Raw genomic sequence first — 24,243 nt, forward strand, 5'->3', positions numbered from 1 at the left:
CTGCCTCACTTGTTCTGGAGACTCATCTGACACAGAAATCAGTTCAGGAGGATTAGCTTCAAAGTATGTCTGTGCGTGAGGATGCACGCATGTGTGTGCATGTGTCTCTGCACGTGTGTGCAACAATTTAGATCTTCAGTGTGTAAACACAAACACCTCCAACTTTAAAAATCAAACAAAACAATTTTCAGCAACCATGTAAGACAAAGTGTCAATGCATTAATTTAGTCTGAAACCTCAAATGATGAAAAGAAATCCAGAACTCCAGTAACCTCATTGCTAAGGAGAGACAGAGTTGCCAGAGGAAATGATCTACTAGACAAACACAGGGAATGAGATAAATGCAATTTGCAAAATGAAACAACAAAAGGATGCTATTCATTATAAGAATTGCAAATATTGAATATATATTATGCTTTCCCCCACAATGTAGCATATGATACATTTATTTTATTATGTCTTGTGTATCACATTTATTATACTATATATTCTGTATCATGTTTACAGTATTGCACTTTGACATGGTCTATTATATCTCACATTGTATCAAGGTATTGGATTCAGAGAAAACCAGAGACAGGCTGACGTTAAAGTGGCAAAGACACATTTTCTTCAGGACTGTTGTAACTGGGGAAAAGAGACTCCAGTACAGAACTGGCCTCTATTCTGAACAGAGCAGGGACAAGTGGGGATTTATAGCCAAGGAGCAAGGGGTTGGTGGATGGAGAATTTCTAAGAGTAACTGTCTCACCAGTTCTGGGGGAATTCTGGTTAAACCAACAAAAGAGTTTCCTGCTGACGCAGCCCAGGGAGATAAAACCTAGGACAGGGGGTGAGGGATTTTGATCAGATAGCAAGTGTGACCAGGTACCAAGGGCAGAGGGTTCTTTCTAAATTGACTCAGCAGGGTTCTGGGTAAAACTGAACTTAACGAGGAGGGTACAGATGGGCCCAGGAGAAGGTTCAGAAGCCTAAATAAAGTTTGGCCAAGCAAAGAATATGTGTCGTTGGTCAGTGATGTAGGGAGCACTGTGATAGATAGGTGGGAGGAGAAAGGGAAACAGCCCTTCTGGAAATAATGTATCATTGCCATGGCGGTGGAGGGGGGGGCGGTTCTCTGGGAACCTTCTCTAGAACACAATCTCCAATAAGGAGGCAGTGCTAGGAGTACATATAGCAATAGCAGCACTATGCATTAGCAGGAACAGGAACTAGCAGACATTTCCAAAAAAAACCCAAAAAACCCACATTGGGCGATATGGGACACAGGTGTGTCTGCAAGGTGAGATGTGTGTGTGTGTGGTGGGGCAGCCCTCTGGGGACCTAGATCTGACAATAGCAGATCATTAATGTGTGTTCTATACGACACAAGCCAGTGTGCTGAAAAGTCGGCCCTGGGCACAAGGGGCAGGGCCTGGGGGCCATCCCCATAGCAAGGCCTGGTGCTCAGGGGCCGTGCCCTGGACCCCTTTCCTCTCCCTCAGTGACACCTGCAACCAGAAACACAGCGACCTCCAAGTTTGCTTTCCATGCTCTTTAATGAGGATTAGTCCCTACTGCCTGCACCCAGGGCCAGGCAGGGAGGGGCTCAGGGCAGGGAGAGGCTCCGGGAAGGATGGGACCTCAGGGCAGGTGGATGGAGAAGGTGGGGGAAGGGTACCACCTGGCAGGAAGCAGTGGTGTGGGGATAGGACAGGGCTGGTTTCTCCACTACTCAGGTGGCAGCCACTAGGACTGGGCTCAGGGCTTCCTGGGGACATACTGGTGGATCCAGTCCAAGTAGTGGGTGACACGGGTATAGATGCCTGGCCGATTGTGCCGAGCACAGCCTTTGCGCTTGCTGACCACGCCTGCCTGCAGCCAGGTACAGTTCACCCTGCAGACCAGGGGCCCTCCAGAGTCGCCCTGAGAGGGAAAGGGGAGGTCAGCAGTGTATATGAGGCCCCAGAGTGTTGGGGCTGCAGGGGGAGACGTGGCCCACCTTGCAGGAGTCCCTCTTGCTGTTCCCAGCACACAGCATGTTGTCCTGGACAATTGGGATGTTGTCTGCTGTGTACAGGCCAGTGTGGTATTTCATGTCACAAATGCTGTTTTCCACAATGGGGACCTTCACTTGCCTCAGGGGAAATGGAGGTGGCAGGGGATCTGGGGGTGAGAAGAGAGGAAGAATGCAGCATCAGAAGGGAGGAAATAGCCGTTCTGAGCCAGCCCATTGGGATCCTGTTCTCCAAAGAGAACCCAGAATCTTGGTTATGTGTGTGACCCATCCCTGGTCACCCAAGTCCTCCAGCTGTCCCCAATGCTCACGTTCACTGTCCAAGTTGCCCCAGCCTATCACCCAGCACTGGGACCCTGGACGGAAGGTCTCTGAGGCAGGGGGCAGGGGGACCGGATGGACATGGCTGGAGATGTTCACAGGGTCTTTGAGCTCCATCAGGGCGATGTCCGCCCCATTCTCAGCTGTGTAGTAGTTGGGGTGGGGGATGATCCGGCTGACGGGCAGCAGCCTGTCCTGGTAGTAGAGGTGCTGCTCCCGCAGCTGCACCCTGAACCTTGTGGGGTCCTCCATTTTCCTGGGGAGAGAGGCACCTACTCAGGGGCTGAGCAGCCTCTGAGACACCCAGGAGTGTGGCTGGAGCCCCAGGACCCACCCCCAGGCCCGCCCCCACATGCCAGGACTCGGGGAGACTCACGGTCCGATGCAGTGTGCTGCGGTCAGCACCCACTTGGGGTGGATCAGGGAGCCCCCGCAGATGTGTTGCCAGTACTGCTTGAAGAGTCTCAGGCTCACCTGCCAGGGCCACCTGCTCCCAGGGGCCTCATGCCCCCCTACGATGCCTGCTCGCTCCAAGGCCTGACCTGGGGCTGGGGAAGGAAGCACCTTCAGGACAGGACCCAGCCTGGCCACTGGGCTCAGGTCTCCCCTGTGCCAGCACAACCCTGGGCTTCTCTGAACCCACCCACCCAAGGCCGGGCCTGTGCGGGGTTGGGGTGAGGGGACCGAGATGAATGAGCCCGGGATCAGGACTCACCAGGGGCCGAGTGGACCAGGCTCACCAGGAGGGGCAGTGCCAGCACCAGTAGACTGGGCATCTGGAAGGAGCAAGGAGGGGCAGCAGGAGCGTGGCTGAGGGTCTCCAGGGTGGAGGGTGCAGCTAGAGGCGGGGTCACCCGGGGATCAGGGGGTCAGACCAGGCTAGGGGTCTGGGTTCTCAGTGCTCCAGATCTGAGGTGCGGACACCCTGCTCCACAGTGTCACCCAGATGTCGGGGTCCTGGTAGGGGGTCCTCACCTTGGCCTGTCCCTGCTGCTGTTTCCCCAGCCGGGCTTCCCCCACCCATTTATCCTTACAGAGCAAGACAGGGTCGGAGGAGGGGTGCTGGCCCTCCAATCCAGAGTGGAGGAAGTGGATGACTCAGACCCAGGGCCCAAATCCCCCTGCCTGGAAGGAGCCCTGCCCCCTCGGCCCCGGACGGTAGCCCCGCGTCCTCCCTGAGGTCCGACAACGTCCATCTCCGGGTGTTATCTGAACAGTTAACGCTGCAATCGGCGGAACCTTGTTATCTGGGGATCTGAGCACCATCAGCAGAGGGACAGGCAGATGGAAGTGATGGGGAGATAGCAGGAGAGCCCAGTGCCAGCTTCCCTTGGACACTCCTCTACCGGGCCCTGCCACCACTGTCCTCTACCCTGCAAGGCCAGGGTGACCCTTGTTCCTCCCTGTCCACCCACTTCACCTCCTCACTGCTCTCTGGGCCTGCTGGCCATCTGGGGCCTCCAGCCCACGTCCCCACCTTGCAGCTTCCTGGACCCCTGCTTCCCCCAACACTGCCATCTGGGTGGACTCTCCTGTACCCAGGGACACCTCGCCCTGCCTGGGCACTAGCCTTGCTCTGGGACCTGCCTCTCCCTGGCCGGTTTCAGCACGAGCTGTCCCAGGTGACCAAGCGCTCAGCCCTGCCCCTCTCCAGATTTCGGGTTAGTTGTTTGCCCCGTAACCTCAAATCTCTAAAGGAATCAAGGAAATGTACTCATTTGCAGCTCATCTGGGGTATGAGCAACGCCCTTTCTGGCTGCAATCATCTCTGAGTCGACCCAGCGTTCGTGTCTGATGTGAGGTCAGGCCCAGGCTGATTTCTCCATAGAGGAATCTAGTTGGCTCAGCGTATTTTTGAAAAACCATCTTTTACCCACTGAATCACATGTTATCTTTCTCAAAAATCACCTGGATTTGTGTAAGTCTATTTCAGTTCCATGGATTTTTAACGAGAGCACATTGTCTTGATTAGTTTACTGAGAATCTCAGTTCATCACAACTGGCTGTTGAATGTTTTAGAATTCTTTCTTTGCATCTAAGAAAATGAGCATAGCTTTGCTGTTTTAGTTTGTTGATTAGGCTGAGTTACCTTGATTGATTTTCACATGTTAAACCAACCGTATACTCTTGGAATGGATTGTACTTGGCCATGATGTGTCATTCTTTTTGTTTATATGTTTTGTGGGGGAAATTAATTATGTAGTTCCCTTTTTTCTAAATTTTTAGCATGTTTAGTGTGATATGATTCCTGTATAGTGAATGACACATATTTCAGATGTACAGTTTGATGAATTCTGATAGATGTACACACCAATGAAACCACCAGCATAATCAACATAGCCAACATGTCTGTCACTTCCCAAGAGGTGCAAATTTCAAATTCCCAATTTATCCCTTCCCACCTCCTTTACTTCCAGGTAACGATAAATTTCTTCTCTATGTCTGTGAGTCTGTTTCTTTTTTGTAGAGAAGTTCATTTGTGTCCTTTTTTTTGTTTGGATTCCACATATAAGTGATATCACATGGTATTTTTCTTTCTCTTTCTGACTTACTTCACTTAGAATGACAATCTTCAGGTCCATCCATGCGGCTGCAAATGGCATTAATTTATTCCTTTTTATGGCTGAGTAGTATTCCACTGTATATATACTACGTCTTCTTTATCCTTCTTTATCTGTTGATGGACATTTGAGTTGTTTCTATGTCTTGACTATTGTAAATAGTGCTGCTGTGAGCACTGGAGTGCATGTGTCTTTTTAAATTATATTTTCCTCCAGATATATGCCCAGGAGTGGGAGTGCTGGATCATATGTTAAGTTTATCTTTAGTTTTTGGAGGAACATCCATAATGTCCTCCATAGTGGCTGCACCAATTTACATTCCCACCAACAGTGTAGGAGGGTTCCCTTTTCTCCACACCCTCTCCAGCATTTATCGTTTGTGGACTTTTTAATGATGGCCATTCTGACTGCTGTGAGATGATATCTCATTGTTTTTATTTGCATTTCTGTAACAATTAGTGCTGTTCAGCATCTTTTCAGGTACTTCTTGGCCATCCGGATGTCTTCTTTGGAGAAATGCCTATTCAGGTCTTCTGTCCATTTTTTTTAATCATTTTTTTATTGAGTTATACTCATTTTACAATGTTGTGTCAAATTCCAGTGTAGAGCACAATTTTTCAGTTCTGCATGAACATACATATATTCATTGTCACATTTTTTTTCGCTGTGAGCTACCACAAGATCTTGTATATATATCCCTGTCTTATACAGTATAATCTTGTCTATCTATTCTGCATATGCCTGTCAGTATCTACAAATTTTGAAATCCCAGTCTGTCCCTTCCCACCCCGTGTCCCCTTGGCAACCACAAGTTTGTATTTTAAGTCTATGAGTCTGTTTCTGTTTTGTATTTATGTTCATTTTTTTTTTTTTTAGATTCCACATATAAGCTAGCTCATGTGGTATTTTTCTTTCTCTTTCTGGCTTACTTCACTTAGAATAACATTCTCCATGGACATCCATGTTGCTGCAAATGGCATTATGTTGTCATTTTTATGGCTGAACAGTATTCCATTGTATAAATATACCACCTCTTCTTCGTTATCCAGTCATCTGTTGATGGACATTTAGTCTATTTCAATGTCTTGGCTATTGTAAATAGTGCTGCTATGAACATTGAGGTGCAGGTGTCTTTTTGAAGTGGGGTTCATTCTGGATATATGCCCAGGAGCGGGATTACTGGGTCATATGGTAAGTCTATTCTTATTCTTTTGAGGAATCTCCATACTGTTTTCCACAGTGGCTGCACCAAACTACTTTCCCACCAGCAGTGTAGGAGGCTTCCCTTTTCTCCACAGCCTCTCCAGCATTTGTCATTTGTGGACTTTTGAATGATGGCCATTCTGACTGGTGTGAGGTGATACGTCATTGTAGTTTCGATTTGCATTTCTCTGACAATTAGTGATGTTGAGCATCATTTCAGGTGCTCGTCGGCAATCCGGATGTCTTCTTTGGAGAAATGCCTCTTCATGTCTTCTGGCCATTTTTTGATTGGATTCCCTTTTTTTTTTTTTTTTTTTTTTTTTTTTGATATTAAGCTGTATGAGCTGTTTCTATATTTTGGAAATTAGTCCTTTGTCAGCTGCATCATTTGCAAATATTTTCTCCCATTCTATAAGTTGTCTTTTCATTTTGTTGATGGTATCCTTAGCTGTGCAAGAGCTTTTAAGTTTAATTAGATCCCATTTGTTTATTTTTGCATTTAATTCCATTATTCTAGGAGTTGGTTTGAAAAAAATACTGCTGTGATTTATGTCAGTGAGTGTTCTGCCTGGGTTTTCCTCTAGGAGTTTTATAGTGTCTGGTCTTGCATTTAGGCCTTTAATCCATTTTGAGTTTATTTTTGTATATGGTGCTAGAAAGTGTTCTAATTTCAGGCCTTTACAGGCAGCTGTCCAGTTTTTCCAGCACGATGTGTTGAAGAGACTGTTTTTGTCTCTATGGTATATTCTTGCCTCCTTTGTCATAGATTAATTGATCATAAGTGTGTGGGTTTATTTCTGGACTTTCTGTCTTTTTCCGTTGCTCTGTGTGTCTGTTTTTTGTGCCAGCGCCATACTGGTTTGATTATTGTAGCTTTGTAGTATAGTCTGAAGTCAGGGAGTGTCATTCTCCCAACTCCATTCTCCTTTTCAAAGGCTGCTTTGGCTTTTCAGGGTCTTTTGTGTTTCCATACAAATTTTAACATGTTTTGTTTCAGCTCTATGAGAAATGTCATTGGTAATTTGACAGGGATTGCATTGAATCTGTATATTGCCTTGGGTAGGATGGCCATTTTAACAGTATTGATTCTTCCAATCCAAGAACACAGTATATCTTTCCATCTGTTTATGTTGTGTTCAATTTCTTTCCTCAGGGTCATCGTTTTTGGGGTACAGGTCTTTTGCCTCCTTGGCTAAGTTTATCCCAGCTATTTGATTCTTTCTGGTGTGATGGTAAATGGGATTGTTTCCTTAATTTCTTTTTCTGCTATTTTGTTGTTAGTGTATAGAAATGCAAGTGATTTCTGCATATTAATTTTGTATCCTTCAACTTTACCAAATTCATTGATGAGCTCGAGCACTTTTCTGGTTGCTTCCTTAGGATTTTCTACATATAATATCATATCATCCATGAGCAGTTACGGTTTTCCTTCTTCTTTTCTGGTTAGGATTCCTTTCATTTCTTTTTCTTCTCTGATTGCTATGGCTACGACTTCCAAAATTATGTTGAAGAAATGTGGCAAGAGCGGGCATCCTTGTTTTGTTCCTGATCTTAGAGGGAATGCTTTCAGCTCTTCACCATTAAGTATGATGTTAGCTGTGGGTTTGTCATAGATGGCCTTTATTATGTTGAGATATGGTCCCTCTATGCCCACTTTTGGGAGAATTTGTATGATAAATGGATGTTGAATTTTATCAAAAGCTTTATCTGCATCTATTCAGATGATCATATGGTTTTTATTCTTCAATTTGTTAATGTGCTGTATCACATTGATTTGCGGATATTGAAAAATCTTTGCATCTCTGGGACAAATCCCACTTGATCATGCTGTGTGATCTCTTTAACGCATTGTTGGATTCGATTTGCTAATATTTTGTTGAGGATTTTGGCATCTGTATTCATAACTGATATGGGCCTCTAATTTTCTTTTTTGTGTTATCTTTGCCTGGTTTTGGTGTCAGGGTGATGGCGGCCTCATAGAATGAGTTCAGAAGTGTTCCTTCCTCTGAAATTTTTGGAATACTTTCAGAAAGATAGGATAGGTGTTGACTCTTCTCTAAATGTTTGGTAGAATATGCCTGTGAAGCCATCTGGTCCTGGACTTTTGTTGTTGTTGGGAGTTTAAAACTTACTGACTCAAATTTAGTCCTGCTAATTGTCTATTCATATTTTCTACTTCTTCTTGTTTCACTCTTAACAAATTGGAGCTTTCTATGAACTTATCCATTTCTTCTAGGTTGTTCTTTTGTCGGTGTGTGGTTGCTCATAGTGGCCTCTTATGATGCCTTGTATTTCTGTGGTGTCAGTTGTGACTTCTCCTTTTTCATTTCTGATTTTGTTTATTTGGGTCCTCTCCTTTTTTTTCTTGATGAGTCTGACTTAAATTTTATCAATTTTGTTTAGCTTTTCAAAGAACCAGCTTTTAATTTTATACAGCTTTCCTATCTTTTTAGTCTCTATGTCATTTATTTCTGCTCTGATCTTTATTATATCTTTTCTTCTTGTAACTTTGGGTTTTGTTTGTTCTGCTTTCTCTAGCTGCTGCAGGTGTAAGGTTAGGTTGCTTATTTCAGAGTTTTCTTGTTTCCTGCAGTAGGCTTGTATCACTATAAACTTCCCTCTTAGAACTGCTTTTGTTGTGTCCCAGAGGTTTTGGATCATTGTGTTCTTGTTTTCATCTGTCTCAAAGCATTTTTTTAATTTCCTCTTTGATTTCTTCAGTGATCCGTTGGTTGTTTGGTAGCATATTGTTTAGCCTCCACATGTTTGCAGTTTTCCCAGTTTTTCCCTTGTAGTTGATGTCTAACTTCACAGCACTGTGGTCAGAAGAGGTGCCTGGTATGATTTCAATTTTCTTAAACGTACTGAGGCTTGATTTGTGGGCCAGCATGTGATCAATTCTGGAGAAAGTTCTGTGTACAAAGAGAAGAATGTGTATTCTGTTGCTTTCAAATGGAATGTTCTATAGATGTCAATTAAGTCCATCTGGTCTAATGTGTCATTTAGGGCCTGTATTTCCTTATTGACTTTCTGTCTGGATGATCTGTCCATTGATGTAAGTGGGACGTCAAGGTCCCCCACTATTATTGTGTTATTGTCTATTTCTCCTTTTATGTCTGTTAACAATTGCTTTATATATTGAGGTGCTCCTATGTTGGGTGCATATATATTTATAATTGTTATATCTTCTTTCTTGATTGATCCCTTGACCATCATGTAGTGTCCTTGTCTCTTGTAACAGTCTTCATTTTAAGATCTCCTTTGTCTTATATAAGTATTACTACTCCAGCTTTCTTTTGGTTTCCATTTGTGTGGAATATTTTTTCCATCCCTTCACTTTCAGCCTCATGTGTCTGTAGCTCTGAAGTGGGTCTCTTGTAGACAGCGTGTATATGGATCTTGTTTTTCAATCCATTCAGCCAGTCTATGTCTTTTGGTTGGAGCATTTAATCCATTTACATTTAAGGCAGTTATCAATATGTATGCTCTTGTTGCCATTTTGTTAATTCTTTGGGGTTTGTTTTGTAGATTTTTTGTGTGTCTGTTTTGTGGGGGGGGGTTTTCTTTTTCTTTTTCTTTTTTTTTCTTTTTTCTTTTTGTTCTCCTTTCTTGTGGCACTAAAATCAAGTATTGGGAAGGTCTGTTCCTCCTGGAAGTTCAAGGGGAGAATCTCTTTCCTAACTTTCCCAGCTGCTAGAGGCACTGTCTCCCTGGGCTCCTGGCCCCTCCTCCAACTGCAAAGCCATGCGTGCATCTCTCTGACTCTGCTTCTGTCTTCATGGCTCCTTCTGACCTCAGCTGGGAAAGAGTCTGTGACTTTTAAGAACTTGGGACGTTGTTGGGCCTATCAACTAATCCAGAATAACCTCCCATCTCCAGGCCGGGACCTTAGCGCATCTGCAAAGCCCTGTCAGTGGGTGCCATCTCAGTTTTGGGGGTTAGGATGAGGACATTGTGGAGGGGCCATCCTTCTGTCCCTACATGTGTAATGGGGTGCAGGTGGGTAAAAGGGTCCCCGGTGTTGGAGGTGAATCAAGCCAAGACAGGTGGCTGGGCTGTGACCCAGACTGTCCCTCCAGGCCTGGTTGACCACGGCAGGTCCCCTCTTTGGAGGCCACCTTCCCAGGTGTGCAGCCTTCACAGGGTCACTGCAGACCCCACACACAGAGGTGGTGACCTGTCATTCTTATTTGTCATCAGATCAAATGTGGAACACACATTTTTGAGCCTCAGCTCCAGGCCAGGTGCTGGCTGGAAGGAGACAAATCTGGGCCCCACCCAGAAGCCACGTCCTAGTAGGGTTCCGGGCACCCCCACCCCCACCACTGTGCCTCAGTCTCCCCCAACCAAAGAGGGGAGCACTGACCGAACGGGTCTCTGAGGGGACCCCCCAAGCATGGGCGTAGGAGTTGGGCAGGGAGCTGGGGTGGGAAACAGGGGCAGGAAAGTCCCAGCCCCTCCCAGGGACCCTAATCAGCTGAGTCATCAGGCCCTGACAGGACAGAGGACAGTTAGGAACGGGCGGCCCCAGGCTGAGCAGCTGGTGCTGTGCCCATCTGATCTGTGGTGGAGACCATGGGACCCAGGAGCAGGTGGGGGGACAGGGACCTTGGAGAGAGGGTTTGGCAGAGAGACTCCAGTCATGGGGACCTGTATTATCTCCACTGGGCTCAGTCTGGGCCTCAAACTGTATTTCTTTTTTTTTTAATATCAATTTTAAAAATAGTTTTAAGTTTATAGAGAAATTGCAAAGGCAGTATAGACATACCCATATACTCCACACCCAAGCTCCTCTCTTACTTAAACAGTTTACATCGGTAGGGGTCAGTCAATTAATTATGAACGGCTATGATGCATTATATTAACTACACTACACAGTTTACTCACACTTCCTTACTTTCCCCCTAGTGTCCTCTTTCTGCCCCAGGCTCCCGTCCAGGTCCCTCGTGGCATTTAACTGCCTTGTCTCCCTGGGCTCCTCTGGGCTGGGACAGAGTCTCGGACTCCAGGGTCATCAATGTGTGTTTCCTGCCTCAGTCCCAGAATCAGTCCCACAATCATTTCTCCAAGGAGACTGGGTCCTTTTACTGGAGAAGGACTTAGAGGCCCCAATCCAGGCACGGGGTGTGCTCGCTGCTCTTGCGTTGTCATCGACCCGAGGTACCCTCGGCTGACAGCGCGAGGATGTGTTGTGTGTCCTAACTGCTGTGTATACGCGTATCCATGATATCTTTAAGTGCATCCATCTGTGTCTACATGAGGCTAAACAGGACCTCAGACTCCGGTCTCCACCATCAGCACAGGGGTCCCTCCATGCTCCGCCTCTGCTGACCTGAAACCTCCCGCCCAAAAGCGAGAAGCCCGGCTCCCACGGCAGTCACTGGACGGCAATGTGGGAACCACTCCCTGCGCCATGTAGGGACTGACTTCATCAACAGAGTGTGTGCTGTGTACAGAGACTCAGGCATCACCGTGTCCCCAGGGAGGTGATGTCCCACGTATATGACTCTGTGGGTTGTCCTGCCACCATTGCCCTCGGGTCTGGTTGCAGGGCTGCACCTTAGGAGGTTGATCCCTCACCGGATGATGGACTTCTGGCTGTATCCTATTGGGGGCCATATCAACAAAGCTGCCATGAACTATGCCGTTTAAGTCTTTAGGTGGACGGCTCAGCTTGCTTTGACTATTTCCCCACACAAGAGGATTCCCTGCTCCAGTCACATCCATCCCATCCCCTCTCAGGGCCTGGGGATACTCAGAAACCACGACCCGGTGATGGGTGATGCTGAGACTCTGGGGGTTTTTCTGGGACAGAGCTGGAGAATGCGTGTACACACACACGCACGCACACATGGGCTCACACGCGAGCTCACACGCACACACGTGTGCACAATCACACGTGCGCTCACACACGAGCACACATGTATAGCCACAGTCGCATGCACACGCGTGCACACCCAAAAGCACACACGTGCACACACGTGAGCACACACGGGCTCACACAGCCCACATCTATAGTTCTCTCCCTGCACTGAAACCACCATCTCGGCTCAGAGGTGGGAGAGGAGAGGACGGTGTGACCACAGCAAGACCATCCAGTGTTTCACGGTGGGTGTGGCAGTGTCTCCCTTTAATCTGCACCTTCCTCATGAGTGAGCAGGTGCCTCTTCTCACATGCTTCTTGGTGGCTGTTCACCAGGTGGAGGGTCTGCACCAGCTGCTGCCCTTTTTAATCACCTTGGCTGTCGTCCCAGGCAGTTGTAGGGGTTCCTTCCTCCCTCTCTCCCTCCTTCTACATGTGGGCACAAGTCCTTTAGCAGATATAGGTATTGTGTATATTCCTCTCCGCTTGATGGATAAAGTTTCATTTCCTTAAAAGTGTCGCTCGAAGGGCAGCTTGTAAATTTTGGCCAAGTCCCAGTTACCACCTTTCTCCTGTGTCCATTAGTGCTTTTTGAGTCCCCTCTGCCTTTCGCCAGGCTGGCAAGAGGTTCTGCTATGGTTTCTCCTAGGTGTCTTACAGGGTTAATGTCTGCATTTAAGTCTAGGATCCACTCTGAACTGATTTTTATATGTCATGGGGTAAGCACTGAGGCTTGTGTCTTTTCCCGTACAGATTACACAGCTGTTCCAGAAACGAGTGTTAAGGCCATCCTTTCCCTGTCTGGAAAGCAACTGATCATGTATGTGTGGGTCTCTTACTGGGCTGTGATTTTATTCATCTGCACATTACCCTACACTAATACGGCACACTCTCTGGTTACTGTAGCATTATATTAAGTCATCAAGGGCTCGTGTGCAGTTCACACTGTGCGTCGATGCCTGGGGTCCCATATGTGGCTTCGTGTCTGGGCGAATCCACAAAGCATACCCGCTTCCCCCATGCCTCTACATCTTGTCCCCTCCCCAGAGCCCCTGCCCCACCCCCTAGAGTGGACGGAGACTTGTTCCAGGACCAGCTGACCCAGAGTGTGGTCCCCATCGGCCCAACATCCTCCATGCCTGGGGCTCTGGGGATGCCTTCCAGGTGAGCCTAGGTGGGTGAATTGGAGGATGGGGACTCCTCAACTCTGCGGCATCCTGGTCCTCACCCAACACTTCCCCAAAGACGAGCAGGAGGGCTTCTGCTTGGCCAGGGAGAGTACCTGGCAACAGGCAGCGTGGTGAGCTGGGTGAGGGCTGTGCAAGCCCCTCTGACTCCCCTGTCCTGGTCTCTGCAGGGCCTGGGTTGGCTCTCCAGCCCTCCTGGCCCTCCCACCCTCCAACTCTTGACCCATGACCCCTCCCTAGCACGGGCACGGAGGGCGTGAGCCACACGCTGGGCCTGGAAGGAGGACCGCTGCAGCAGCCCTGGGTCCAGCCCAGCTCAGTGTCTTCTCCCCGTGGGAACTGAGGCCGAGGTCACACGCAGGAGGGTCTGCAGACCCCAGAGCTCCAGATCTAGCTGGGCACCCCACGCTCACCCTGCATGGCTGCTGGCTCCTCTCAGGCTATTACCTAGACCCGGTAAGCAGGTAAGGGGTGGGAGGAAGCCAGCCCCTCCCCCTGCACCTGCCCAGCCCCATCTGGCAGGTGCTAAGGGGCCTCTGCTTTGCACAGCCAGGCGCTTCCCCTAGTGGACACACAGGGGACGGGGGGACTCCGGAGGGAGCTGGGCTCAGGACAGAAATAAACCTGCTTTATTCCTGGGTGACATGATCGCATACATAGAAGAGTCGGAGTCTTCTACAAACCCCGGAATAAGCGAATCTGGTGAGGCTGTGAGACACAAAATCAATATGCGGAAAATACTGTGTTCCTAAATATCACCCACCCATGAAAATCATACTACTACTTGCCATAGAATTAAAAACAAACCAACAAAATCTAGTTATTCATTTAAAGAAAGGTGTGCGAAGTCTCTACACCAGAAAGTACGAGGCATCGCTGAGAAAAAGCTTTAAAGCCCTAAAGAGATAGGGATATGTCATGTTTCTGGACTAACAGATCAGTTCGACCCATTTTGACTTAGAGTGTCAGGAAATCCAAGTCAACATCCCATCAGCCTTCCTTCTTGCAGACATTGACAGTCTGATTCTAAAATTAATATGAAAATGTGAAGAACCTGGAAGAGCCAAGACAATTTTGAGGAAAAAGGCAATGATGCCCCACCCATGCTCTCCAACTTCAAAACAGTCTAGAGTTATCGTAACTAAGGCGGTGCGTTGGGGAAGGACGCACGCACAGATAAAAGGAACAGAACAGAGCAGATAGAGATCCAAAAATGACAGGGCCACCTGATTAACGAGAACAATGTCACCGATACTGAATGGGTAACGGGTGGCCTCTTCAATAAATGGTGCTGGGCTGATAAGATAAGCATGTGGGGAGAAGTGAGACTTGGGCTCCCCTTCACATCAGACACAAAGATTAATCCGAGATGGTTTATGTGAAGTGTGGGTGTTGATACTATGAAGCTTGCAAAGCAAAGCAGGACAGTATCTGCATTACTGTGGAATTGTTCCCACCATGAAGGGCAGTGGGCTACCAGCGCACCCACCGCCCCGGGTGAACCTCAGCACTGATCCACTGAGCACACGAGGCAATTCGGCACGGACGGCGGTCCGTGCTCAGTGCTAGGACCAGCAAAACTGCCTATGGTGGCAAAATGATGACAGCGGCTGCCTCCGGGGGTGGAGGAGGGTCTTGACTAGGAGACGTGAGCAAACATTCCGGGTGATGACAATGTTGGATATCTTGTTTTGGGTGGTGATTTCACAGGTGCTACAGTCGTCGAACCGCATTGAATTCGGTTGTATGTCAGCATATCTCAGTCTACAAATCCATATGTGTGTGTATATAGACTTCGGGTTTCTGCTCGGACAGGTAGACAGCTTGGAAGTTGCTGCTTCTGTCCTAACAACGAGAAAATGCAGAACACACTGAAAGGCAAGGGAAGCCCCATTGGAGGTCACAGGGCAAACCACTGTCCCCAAACTGGAGAGATGGATGATCAGAGAGAAGCTTGCACGGTGAGCAGAAGCTGTGCAGCCTGAGAACAGGCACAGAGCAGTTGTTGGACACTCAGCCTGGGCGGGGGAGGGTCCCAGTCTCCTGGGGTGCCAGTCTTGGGGATGCTTGCACTTTGATGGGTTTTCCCTCCAGGAGCTCCACCAGGCTGTCAGGGAGAAGATCTGAGAAACAACCCTTCAGGCTTCAGGCAGAAGGAGGAGAAATAACCCATGAGAAATGCACCCAGAGCTTTCTGTTCTCTGTCACAGAAGCCTGCCTTCAAGGAAAACCACGTTACCAGACCCAGGGCAGGACCGGTAGACCACTCAGCCGCCTCCAGCCTTCCTCTCAGCCCAGGGACCAAAGCCCACCAAAACACGGAGATTTGCTCATGGGATATGAGAGCCCTTCCCCAGCCTCATCCACAGGGTTCGGGCATATTAACACTGGATCACAGCTGGGAGGACTCTGCACGTGGATTCTATTTGAGGAAAATCTTCCAGGGAAACCAAAGGCAACAGGAGAGGCACAACCAGGACACCAGAGAAGTATGAAGCCTCACAAACAGTGGACACAGCCCAAGGCCAGCCAGGTAAACATAAATCCTCACACGAAACACCTATTTACCTCCTGTTAGCTGGTACATCGTGTCCACTTTCCTCCAAAATATCACAAAGCACGCTAAAAGGCAATAAAGGCAGTCGGAAGTGACAAAGCAAGCAATAAAGCCAGACCCCGACATGGCAGAGACTGGGAACTGTCAGACTGAGACCTTAAAATAGCTATGATCACATGCTCAGGCCGCTAATGGAAAAAGTGAACGCCATGCAGGAACAGATGGGTAATGTAATTTCTTTTCATGCTTGGTAACTTTTTAACTTATTGCACATTGTGGCAAAATACACGTAACATGAACTTTACCATTTTAGCCATTTTCTGTGTCCAGTTCAGCAGTGTAAAATGCATTCACCTTGCTGTAAGCCTCTCTCCAGAACTGCTTTCCTCTTACAAAACTGAAGCTCTGTCCGGATTAAACAACCCCTCCCCCAGCCCGTGGCACCCAACTTTCTACTTTCTGTCTCTATGAATTTGACACCTCTAGGGACCTCATGCGAGCAGAATCATATAGAATTTGTCCTCTTGTGTCTATGCCTGGTGGCTTTAAATTGGATGCCAGACCTGGTGTCCACTGTGTGCTTGGTGGCTGCATTTTGCTATGTGAGCTGAAAGACTGTGAGGCTGTATTCCGGCATTCCGTTAAGTAATCTGGAATCCCTCAGATCCTTCTGAGGCTTGCTTACAAACTTTCTTAGGGTGGGTCCAGAGAAGCCGTTACTCTACGGCTAATTCCACTCCAATGCGAAGATGACAGGACTTTGCCAGTGCAGGGTCTTAGGAGGTTTCTCCGATCGACCGGCAGAACATGACATATTCCTAGCCTTGTGTGAGCTCCAGGAATCCATCTGCCTGCTCCCCTCAGATGGATCTCATCCCTGACCTCCTTCCTGACGTTGATGCTTTCCTCCCAGGCATTCGGAGGACGCCACTGGACCCCTCTGTGGGTTTCTGCAACCCGCTGTGCACAAGGACCTCCTCCCTGGAGTTCTGGCTGCCTTTGCCTTCCCACCCTGCGCTGGGGCCTGGAAGCTGCCTCCAGGGGAGGCTGTGGTCATTGTACATCTCCCCTCATCCTTATCCTTCTCTCAGGGACAGCCCCGTGCTGCCTCTCAAGTGTGTCAGTAATCGGTATTTCATGTACTTGCCCCAGTGTCCAGCTGTCTACCCTAGGGGGTCACAGGTAGAAACTATTACCCCATCTTGGCCGGAAGCTGTTGTCTGTGGCTGGGGATCCTTACTGACCACACAGGGCTGGATTCAGAAAGGTAGAGATGGCCTATGGCACACGTTACCCTCAAGCAGAACGACCGCCTCACAGAGCAGAACCTCTTCTTTCTGCTCACGAGAACCACGCTTGGAGTGTACTGAGTGGGAGACCTTGAGGGTCCTGCATTGGCCATGTCCTCTGCCTTTCTGTGCTTATGTCCCTGACCTCACAAGGGCCATTAACTCCAAGTAGTTTGGAAGACGTCAGGCAGCACTCCGGGTACATGAGCTCTCTCTCTCAAGCATGGGTGGCAGGGTGGCCGTGCCTGTCGTGGAAGGTGAGTGCTGTGGGACCAGGCCCCTCAGTGGTGGACAGGTCCTTCCTTCACTCAGCTGTCACCATCGCTGCAGAAGACAGAATTTCCCCACAGACATCACAGACAGACATGGTGTCAACTCTAATCTCCAAGCTCCCTCTGTTATCCCCAGAGCCCATCCATGGGTAGGTCCACCCCAGGTCCCTCCTTCCACCTCAGGGCTGCAGCCTGACCCAACCCCAGTTTCTTCTGACTCCCCCTGTCCGCAGCAGGCTGAGGCGCTCTGGGCATCCCCCAGCTTCCTCTCTCGAGAACTTCCCCCTGACACTTCTCACTTCAGGTCCTACCTCAACACAGTGACTTGCAGTGCCAGGAGAGGCAGGACCCCAAAGACCTCAGCCATGGCCAGAGACTTCCACAGGGGCGACCCCTGGAGCTGGCTGCATCCACCAGCGTTCACTCATTCACTCATCCATTCATTCCACAGTTACGAATCCACAGTAAAGTCAAAGAGGTCATTTGTTTCAGGGCCCTTGATGGACACCAACTGTGGACAGCACCTCTCGCCAATCTCATGGGACACATCCTTGCAACACAGGGTACTATGTCTCAGGACCTTGCAAATTTGAACCTCAAGATGATTGCCCAGTTTAGACTGCATTTTCCTTATAGGTGGCATCATTTTATGTGCCCACGGTCGCTTACATTTCCTCAATAAATTGTTTATTTGGTTATTATTGATTTTATTTTCAACTTTTTGTTATTACTCAGTTGCAGAGTGAGGAGGTGGTCCTTGAGAACTAAGGATACTCACCCTGTGAGGGTCTTCCCGAGGACCCAGGTGTTGCCCCAGAACCCAGAGCTTTGTCCTCAGGTGCTACGGAATCTCCGGAACCCCAGCAGACTGAGCCTCCCACGCCACCTGGTGACCCCCCAGGGGAGGGACAGGGGCTTCACCTCACAGTCCTCCAGGGCCCCTTGAAGAAATGGTCCCCCCCTCACCACCCGCATCCCGGGCGACAGTGTAGTTGAGCCCGTGTTACTCAGGGTGCAGTACTCACTGACTTGGGTCCTGGGGTTGGGTGCACCCAGCAGGGTGGTGGCCCCAGGTTGTGCCATCCATGGACCCCAGGTTGGGCCCCACTATAGGCAGAAGAACCGGGAGAGCATTAGCCCAGTTTGGGTGATTCTGACACTGTTCCGGTTGCAGCGAAGCCTGGGGAGCCTGCGGCCCGAAGCCTCCCTCCCGTCCATTCAGGTTTGGAACTTCTGAGTTTGCCGCCCTGGTCTGAGGCCAGGTTGCAGCCTGGTCATAAGTCCTGTAATGAGGGCTGTGTCCAAGGGACAAGGACCAGAAAACGACCACAAGGAGAAAGACAGAGCCCGCCCAGCAGAGCCCTATACTCACATCCACTTAATTTTATAGGGAACACGCTTGGGGCCACTTGTACTTTCTGGATGGCCACTCCGTCCCCAAGGCCACGCGGCCACGCTTCATGTCACTCACATTTGTTTGTCTCCACCCCTCATCGCTCCCCTCTGTGCTCACTCCCCACTTCTGTCCCCCTCAGCATTTGGAGAACACCCCTGACTGGACTCTCGGAAATGGCCAGGCACCAGGGAGTGGGGACAGTGCAGTGAGTCCCCTCTGCCCGTGGGGCCTGGGCCGAGAGTTTCAGATGATGCTGCCTTGTTTCATTTCATTTCTTTGATAAATTCAGGTAATTTGAAGCAGAATACTCCACTTCTCAAGTCAAGGGGACTTGGGATTGGGGGCAAAGCAAAGCAGAATAAATATTAACTTATTTAAGAAAAGCATTGGATTTCCACAGTCAGAATCCATTCCCTGCGTGGGAGGGTGGTGAGCCCATGGCCTGGGCAAGGGTAGAGTTGGGTGATGCCACCACCTACAGGGCTACGCGGTTCCACAGAATTCTCCTGTCTCCAGCAGTTCCCCTACTTGGGCAGATCTCAGATACAAAGGCCTCCTTCTGAGGGGAAAGTCGAGCTCACCTTGGCAGCTGGAACCACGTAACCGCATGGTGTCATTCACACACTGGAGAAATGAAGTGTGCTGCAGTGTAGGCAGAAGTTTCTCCCAGCAGAGATGGTGCTGGGTGGGCAGAGGGGGACCCCCACTGGTGGGGGGCCACCGGGGCTGGGGGGCCACCCTGCTCTCCACTGTCTCCCTCCCCTGACGCTAGACCCACCCTACGTCCTGCTGGCCTCTTGGCCCAGGGCTCTCATCTGCAGCCCCTCTGGTTAGATCCCCCACCCCTTACCCGGGAGAGCAGGAGAAGGGGGCCAGGTCAGGATAGCACTTGTGATCCTTTGAGCTGAACGGTGGCTGTGACCACGGTGGGGGACTGTGCCCACACAGAGCTGGTCCAAGATGGGGCCTTCCCTCCACGCAGCACAGCAGGAGCCCGCCGCAGCCGGAAGTCCTCCTGACCCACCTCGGCCGCCTCCGAGCTAGTCTAGGTGGTGGGAGGTGCCTTCAGGGGCCCTACCTGGCTGAGGCCAGGGCCTATTTGCTCTGACCCAGCTGAGCAGTGAATCCCAGCATAGGGCCCCAGGGCTGCCCAGCAGGTGTGGGGGTGGGGTGCTGGGGCTCCCTCTGGTGGACACATGGGGACCTGCAGGAGCTCGAGGTGTAGGCTGTCCCTGCAGGGTGGGCTTGGGGAACATGGCTGGACCTGGAGCTCTAGGGTTTTCAGACCCTCCTGCATGTGACCTTGGCCTCAGTTCCTACGGGGAAAAGACACTGAGCTTGGCCAGACCCAGGGCTGCTGTCCTGTTCTTTCCCCAGGGCCAACATGTGGCCTACCCGCTCCGTCACCTTATCAGGGAGGGGTCATGGGTCAAGGGTCAGAGGACAGGAAGGCGGAAGAGCCAACTAGGCTCTGTGTAGAAGCAGCGATGTGGGCCAGTCACAGCGGCCACAGCCCTCACCCACCTGACCAAGACGCCTGCAACCAGGTACTGTTCCCTGGTCAACTAAAGGTCCTCTGTGTCAGGCTGTGTGCAGAGTAAGGTGAGACCAGGATGCCAGGGAGTCAAGGAGTCCCCTTCCTCCACCTTTCCCACCTGGACTCACCTAGCAGGCACCCGAGGGCCCCCAACACACAGCATGTCCCGCCAATGGGGGCCGCCCCCGGGGCCAAGTAGTCATGGCTACAGGTCTCTGGGAGGGTGGGGCAGGGGGACTGGGGGGCATGTAGAGATTCTGGGGAAGGGGACAGGCTGCAGAGAAACAGAGCGACCTGGGTGTGGGAGCAATGCTTTGAATCTTGACCCCGTTTCTGGGACCTGTTGCCCCTAGAATCACCTAAATGGCCTGTGTCGCTTTCTGTGTTACAAACCCTGATGCCACTCACCAAAGAGACATAAGCCAGTGTGCTGAGAAGTGAGCCCTGGGGACAACGGACAGAGGCTGGGGCCATGCCCACAGCAAGGCCCGGGGCTCAGGGGCCGTGCCCTGACCCCTTCCCTCTCCCTCAGTGACACCTGTAGCCAGAAACACAGCGAACACCATGTCTGCTCACGATGCACTTTAATGAGGATTAGTAATCCCTGCCTGCACCCTGGGCCAGGCAGGGAGGGGCTCAGGGCAGGTGGGTCAGCACAGGGGGCAAGGGCAGGTGTGGGTATGGCACCACCCCAGCAGGAAGTAGTGGTGTGGGGACAGCAGGGGCCTGACTTCTCCGCCAACCCCGGTGACGGCCCCCAGGACCGGGCTCAGGGCTTCTTGGGGACGTACTGGTAGATCCAGTCCAAGTAGGAGGTGACACGGGTGTAGACGCCTGGCCTTTCAGTCTGAGCACAGCCTTCACCCCAGCTGACCACGCCTGCCTGCAGCCAGGTGCCCTTCGTCTTGCAGACCAGGGGCCCTCCAGAGTCACCCTGCGAGGGGAGGGAGTGGTCAGACTTGGCTTCGTGGCCCCCGAGGCTGTGGGCTGCAGGGGAGAGGCGGCCCACCTGGCAGGAGTCGTGTCCTTCTCTCCCGGCACAGAGCATGTCGTCGAGGATAATTGGGAAGTCGTCTGCGGTGGAGAGGCCAGCGTGGTACTGCTCGTCACAGACGCTGTTTTCCACGATGGGCACCTGCACTTGCTTCAGGGGAAACGGCGGTGGCAGGGGCTCTGGGGTGAGAAGAGAGGGAGGATGAGGAAGCCTAGGGGTGGGGCCGACTCAGCCAAGCCTGTCACTGACACCGAGGGGCGGGGGGGCGGGGGTCCAGGCAGGACTGAGGAGCCTGGCTGAGGCCTCTTCTGTTCCAGGGCCTGGTGTCTCCCAGGACACCCAGGGATGAGCCCTTTCCCTTTCATGGCTGGACCTGATCCTTGGCCTCATTTAAGGCCCATTCAGGGAAGGGAAAGGCGCAGGGGTCCTGGGGTTGGCAGCACCGCAGCCCAATCTCCCCTCGGCTCCGCAGCCTCCAGTGTGAGTGGGGGCCGGGATCTTGGGTTCCCCCCAGGCCTGCCTCCTGGCCAGCCTCTGGCGCCAGACTCAGTTTCCCACTTTGTGTAGGGGCATTGGGGCACAATGCTGCATCGTCAGCGGACCTCGAGCAGTGACCTGTTTGGGTTACTTTTGCAGGACCCTGAGGACACATTTCAGGGCTACTGTTCATGCTAAATGTCCCCAAGGCTTGGCCCTGAATTGTGAATAAAGGGGCACAAGACTGTTCGAGAGAAGTGGAGGCGGTGCTGGAGGGGTGAGACCAAGCTGCACCCAACCCCACCCTCACACCTCTGTCTCCTTGTCCACGGGCACAGGGACAAGATGCACGCCGCCCCGTTTAGCGGTTAGTGGTAATAGTAAGACACTTTCTGTGTGTGGTTTTTCTCTTTCCTCACATCATATCCATGAAATACCAACTGTGACTGTGCCCATTTCATGCAAGGAGAAACTGAGGCACAGAGGTGCTGACTGACTTCCCCAGGCATCTAGAGCAGGGACTGGATCTGGTGGGCTTTTGGCACAAACTGCGTCCCAACAACTCTCCCTCTGCCCAGAGTCTTCAAACCCCACCCCATGAGCCAGCCCATCTGGACCCTGTTTCCCAGAGGAAGCCCCAGAGGGTGAACTGCAATGTGACCAGTACTCCCAACAGCTGTCCTCAATGCTCACGTTTACTGGCCACGTCGCCCCAGCCTGTCACCCAGCACTGTGACCCTGGAGGGAATGTCTCTGAGGCAGGGGGCAAGGTGACCGGATGGACGTGGCTGGAGATGTTCACGGGGTCCTTGAGCTCCAGCAGGGCGATGTCCGCCCCATTCTCAGCTGTGTAGTAGTTGGGGTGGGGGATGATCTGGCTGACGGGCAGCAGCCTGTCCTGGTAGTAGAGGTGCTGCTCCCGCAGCTGCACCCTGAACCTTGTGGGGTCCTCCATTTTCCTGGGGAGAGAGGCACCTACTCAGGGGCTGAGCAGCCTCTGGGACACCCAGGAGTGTGGCTGGAGCCCCAGGCCCACCCCCAGGCCCGCCCCCACATGCCAGGACTCGGGGAGACTCACGGTCCGATGCAGTGTGCTGCGGTCAGCACCCACTTGGGGTGGATCAGGGAGCCCCCGCAGATGTGTTGCCAGGACTTCTTGCCTGATCTGAGGCTCACCTGCCAGGGCCACCTGCTCCCAGGGGCCTCATGCCCCCCTACGATGCCTGCTCGCTCCAAGGCCTGGCCTGGGGCTGGGGAAGGAAGCACCTTCAGGACAGGACCCAGCCTGGCCACTGGGCTCAGGTCTCCCCTGTGCCAGCACAACCCTGGGCTTCTCTGAACCCACCCACCCAAGGCCGGGCCTGTGCGGGGTTGGGGTGAGGGGACCGAGATGAATGAGCCCGGGATCAGGACTCACCAGGGGCCGAGTGGACCAGGCTCACCAGGAGGGGCAGTGCCAGCACCAGTAGACTGGGCATCTGGAAGGAGCAAGGAGGGGCAGCAGGAGCGTGGCTGAGGGTCTCCAGGGTGGAGGGTGCAGCTAGAGGCGGGGTCACCCGGGGATCAGGGGGTCAGACCAGGCTAGGGGTCTGGGTTCTCAGTGCTCCAGATCTGAGGTGCGGACACCCTGCTCCACAGTGTCACCCAGATGTCGGGGTCCTGGTGGGGCTCCTCACCTTGGCCTGTCCCTGCTGCTGTTTCCCCAGCCGGGCTTCCCCCACCCATTTATCCTTACAGAGCAAGACAGGGTCGGAGGAGGGGTGCTGGCCCTCCAATCCAGAGTGGAGGAAGTGGATGACTCAGACCCAGGGCCCAAGTCCCCCTGCCTGGAAGGGGCCCTGCCCCCTCGGCCCCGGACGGTAGCCCCACGTCCTCCCTGAGGTCCGACAACGTCCATCTCCAGGTGTTATCTGAACAGTTAACGCTGCAATCGGCGGAACCTTGTTATCTGGGGATCTGAGTACCATCAGCAGAGGAACAGGCAGATGGAAGTGATGGGGAGACAGCAGGAGAGGCCGGTGCCAGCTTCCCTTGGATACTCCCCCACCGGGCCCTGCCAGCACTGTCCCCAGCCCTGCAAGGCCAGGGTGACCATTGTCCCTCCCTGTCCACTCACTTCACCTCCTCACTGTTCTCTGGGCCTTCTGGTCACCTCATGGCCTCCTGGATCCCTTCTTCCCCAACACACCACCACCTGGGTGGCCCCTCATTTACCCCAGGGGAGCTTGCCCTGCTTCTACCCTGACCAGAGACACTAGCCTAGCTCTTGGGCCTCCCTGTCCCTGGGTGTGTCTCTTCACACTCCAGAGGTGTACTCAACTGGATTTCTTAAGGGATCACACCCTTAGAGATTGGCAGTCTGTCCAGCGCCATCTCAGGCCTCCCTCTAGCAGATTTATTCCTTACTCATTCTCTTAACAAACTTGCCCCAGGGCATCCAGGTGCTGCATCTGGTCCACCAGATGGACGGAGATGGGATCCCAGAAGCCCACAGTGGGTGGTGTTGGTGATGGTGTAGGGACAACAGGGTGACATCCTGGTGCCCAAGGCTTGCAGGGTACAAGGCTGGGCTTTGGGAGGGCAGAGGGCC

The 24,243-nt window shown here is 51.5% G+C and overlaps 1 protein-coding gene across 1 annotated transcript; it reads right to left on the reverse strand.

Annotated features, from left to right (window-relative positions):
• Window positions 1-1,740: 1,740 nt before the first annotated feature.
• On the reverse strand, window positions 1,741-23,510 carry LOC102509823 (transmembrane protease serine 9). Its single transcript, XM_032459479.1, has 11 exons — window positions 23,071-23,510; window positions 22,732-22,903; window positions 22,347-22,612; window positions 21,192-21,355; window positions 20,954-21,116; window positions 3,293-3,414; window positions 3,033-3,093; window positions 2,694-2,865; window positions 2,308-2,573; window positions 1,982-2,145; window positions 1,741-1,905 (listed from the first exon to the last, which is right to left on the reverse strand). Exons 1-11 carry the CDS (start codon window positions 23,129-23,131, stop codon window positions 1,741-1,743), a joined length of 1,776 nt encoding a protein of 591 aa, XP_032315370.1. The 5' UTR covers window positions 23,132-23,510.
• Between the last annotated feature and the right edge of the window lie 733 nt (window positions 23,511-24,243).

The sequence above is a fragment of the Camelus ferus genome, chromosome 18 (genome assembly GCF_009834535.1).
Source record: "Camelus ferus isolate YT-003-E chromosome 18, BCGSAC_Cfer_1.0, whole genome shotgun sequence".
NCBI lineage: Eukaryota > Metazoa > Chordata > Mammalia > Artiodactyla > Camelidae > Camelus > Camelus ferus.

Coding starts and splice junctions, on each gene's coding strand:
- LOC102509823 (XM_032459479.1), bottom strand. CDS start 23,131: ATGCCCAGTCTACTGGTGCTGGCACTGCCCCTCCTGGTGAGCCTGGTC. Junction 21,356..22,346: donor GGGCGACGTGGCCAGTAAAC/GTGAGCATTGAG, acceptor TTCTCACCCCAG/AGCCCCTGCCACCGCCGTTT. Junction 2,574..2,693: donor GCAGCACACTGCATCGGACC/GTGAGTCTCCCC, acceptor CTCTCTCCCCAG/GAAAATGGAGGACCCCACAA.